The 3,410-nt window shown below is 40.6% G+C and overlaps 1 protein-coding gene across 1 annotated transcript; it reads right to left on the minus strand.

Moving 5' to 3' along the window:
• Nucleotides 1–2,179: 2,179 nt before the first annotated feature.
• LOC111022348 (uncharacterized) lies at nucleotides 2,180–2,986 on the minus strand. Its single transcript, XM_022299516.2, has one exon. The coding sequence runs from the start codon at nucleotides 2,984–2,986 to the stop codon at nucleotides 2,180–2,182; it is 807 nt and encodes a 268-aa protein (XP_022155208.1).
• Nucleotides 2,987–3,410: the final 424 nt, after the last annotated feature.

The raw sequence follows: 3,410 nt of genomic DNA on the forward strand, positions 1-3,410 counted from the left end.
TGCGCAGTAATTCCATGCTCCAGCATTGCTTCTCTCCAGCTTTCATCTGCTTTGCCTTGAACATGTTTCATCTACTCTTCTCTAGGCTCAGGACTCTCTTCATGCTTTGTCTTATTTTTCAAAACTGTGCATTTAAGCCAAAAAATAAGAGAGTTTAGCGCAATTTTTAGTCAAAGCATTCAAGACCTGAGACTTTATCTCAAAGTTCGGTTTATAAGATTTTCATCATGTGTAACAGCTAAAACCGAAACACTTTGACCTTTCTTTTTATAAAATCACTCAAATAATTACTAGAATAACTCTCCTTTGGAGAGTTATCACACCCCAAACTTAAAATCGTGTTTGTCCCCAAGCAAGAGCATGCATATTACCTCTACTCACAAAAGAAGAATGTTAGAAACCTGCACTTCAAACATCCAGCCCTATGCCTCAACCTTTCACTTTGATCAGCAATGCTAGAACTTACATACTCTGCTAAAAGAAATGAAGGCAGCCTATGTTTGTTCACACTCTGGAAGACGCTATTTCCTGCCTAACTTTAGCTTCTTTCTATTTCCCAACCTCAAGCTGAACTTCTCTTAAAGATTTCTTTCTCAAGCCTCTTTCACTAGCCTTAATCTTTAAACTTTGCACTACTAATTTGGGCTTCTTTAACCATGGGCTACTAGCCTTTTCTAATCCTGCAGCCTCTTTATACTTTGGATGTGGGCTACTAGCCCCTCCTTTATTGATGATGATGGTTTTTTTTAAAGGGCTGAATTACAGGATTAAAAATATTCATGGATGTATACAAATACTAATAAAGGTAAAAGAACTGAAAGTTCACTCCCCCAAACTTAAAAGGTTGCATTGTCCTCAATGCAACTAAGGATATCCTGAATGTAAATCACCAGCACACCCCCAAACTTAAAGCGAAAGTAATTGCGAAGTATAAGGATGTTCGCTATCAAGATATAGATATGGGTGTGGAGGGCTAATGCTACAACTAAGAGGATCTAATATCTATAGTCTTGGATAGATAGCCATGGAAATTCCTTCCAAGGGTAAGCACTACCTGAAGGCAGTACTACTAGAGGGATGCTAGGGCATGGGCAAGCAAACATGAACCAGAGGGAAAACAAAAGAAAGCTAACTCTCATTAAAATGCTCCAGCATCAACAGGAAAAAACTATACACTAGCAGGCTCTAGCATCAAGAGTATACACAAAGGGCAGGGCAAAAGGCAGATGTTGAGAACACAGGATTGCTAATAACTTTCTTTGTATCATTACTTTAAGAGGGGATTCACATTCACATAGTGAACTACAAAAAGAAAAATATGCAAAGACAGATTTGAAAGACAAAAATTTAAAAAGTAGAAATTAAAACTGAACTAAACTAGACTAAGGAAAGTAAAAAGTAACAACAACTGGGGGGGATGGGTCATTTTTTAGAGCAAAAAGTAAAGGAACTTCCCTCTCGCGAGTCAAGCATGTCAATGTTCTTTGCTTTCTATTCTCATCCAACGAGTTGGCCGTGGGCCGATCTTCCTCTCTGGATCAATTGTCTTTTTCTCTCTCTTTGCTGTCGGGGCATGCTCCTGTGAAATAACTGCAGCATACCTTTTCCCCTCAGTTGGGGAAATGAAAATTCTCTTTTTTAACTTTTTGTTTTACTTGGAAGTGGTGACTGGAGTTGCTTCCGCTTGCTTGATTTGTACCTTGGCCGATGACATGGAAGGTTTTGCCTTTTTATCTTTGATGCATGATGCTTCCAACTCTCTTTTTGGTCTTCTCATCCTTGCTTCTGAACCTTTTACAGTCGGTTTGATGTTAGGTGGCTCTTTTTCAGGTAATTTTTCCTGTTTTTCCTTTACAATGATGTGCACTTTATCCACCGAGGCTGTAAGGCTCTGTCTTTTATTGAGGGCACAAGATGCTGGAGCATCTACCTTCTCACCACTTGGTTGGCCCTCACTAGCTTCTACATATTGCGCTGGGGCATCTGACGGCTCAACATTTTTATACTCTTCTCCAGGTTCTGAGGTCTCTATCTTAGAGGCAGCATCTTCCTTTACCATCATCTCTTTATTCCCATCACCAAAACCTTCTTCAGCTCCAGCATCCCTACTTACACAATGCTCCAACATTGCTTCTGCATTCGTTTCCTCCATTAAAGCTTCATCCAAAATCTTCAACACTCAGCATTCTTCTTTTCCAGTAGGAAATTTCATGGAATCATAGATTGAGAACTTCTCTTCCTGATCTTGAACACGCATTGTTAGCTCGCCTTTTTGGACATCCACAAGCGCTCTTCCAGTTAAAAGGAATGGTCTTCCCAGAATGATAGGAACCTCCTTATCTGCATCATAGTCCAAAATAATAAAGTCAGCAGGGAAAATAAATTTATCTACTTGCACTAAAACATCCTCAATTTTTCCTTCAGGATATGTGATTGATCGATCTGCTAATTGCAATGTGACTGTTGTCGGCCGCGCTTCTCCCATCCCCAACTTCCTGTAAATGGATAAGGGCATGAGATTGATACTCCCTTCTAAATCGCATAACGCATGTCCTATCTTCTGTCCTCCAATGGAAATGGGTATGGTAAAGCTCCCAAGATCCTTCATCTTTTCCGGAATTTCGCTTGTGAGGATAGTACTGCAGGCCTTAGTCAATGTCACCGTTTCATATTTTCCCAACTTTATTTTCTTTGTGGGAATGTCCTTAAGGAAACGCACATAAGTCGGCATTTGATCCAATGCTTCCACTAGCGGTATGTTAACATACAGCTGCTTCAGCACATCAAGGAACTTTTGAAATTGCACATCCCGCTCTTTCTTTTGCAGCCGCTTTGGGTATGGTGGTACGGATCGATACTCGGGTGGAGCATTTTTATGTTCTGTCTGTTTTTGTTTTCCAGTCATATGTAGATGTGATGCTTCTGTTTTGGCTGCCCTAGCTTCTACTGGGTTGACCTCTTTGCTTGTGTTGCTTTGCAGGTCCATTATCTACTCGCTACTTTTCACTAACTGGCTGAAGTTTGCCTTTCTTTTAACTGACATGATTATAGGTGTTCCGGCTGACTCGCATTCTTCTGTTTGTGGCCCACTTATTTCATCTTGATTTAATTCTTTGTGGATTCCTAGAGCATTTGGATAGGTAGTAGGCAATGTCTTGCCACTTCTCAATGTCAGAGCATTACATTGCTCATTCTCATCCCTCTTGGGCACCTTAATATCACTAGGCAACGCTCCATTGGGTCTACTTTTCAAGTCTGTCGCTAGTTGGCCTACTTGCATCTCCAGATTCCTCAATGATGCTACCTGACTTTGTACCGTGGTATCATTATTTTCCATATACTGTTTCATCAGATTCTCCAAAGATGCGAATGATCCTTCAGATTGCCTCTGCACTGCTACCTAACCTTGG

The sequence above is a fragment of the Momordica charantia genome, assembly GCF_013281855.1.
Source record: "Momordica charantia cultivar OHB3-1 chromosome 4 unlocalized genomic scaffold, Mcharantia_2.0 BLBB01000004.1, whole genome shotgun sequence".
NCBI lineage: Eukaryota > Viridiplantae > Streptophyta > Magnoliopsida > Cucurbitales > Cucurbitaceae > Momordica > Momordica charantia.

What these genes read in the sequence shown, in the direction of transcription:
- LOC111022348 (XM_022299516.2), bottom strand. Translation starts at nt 2,986, where the DNA reads ATGGACCTGCAAAGCAACACAAGCAAAGAGGTCAACCCAGTAGAAGCT.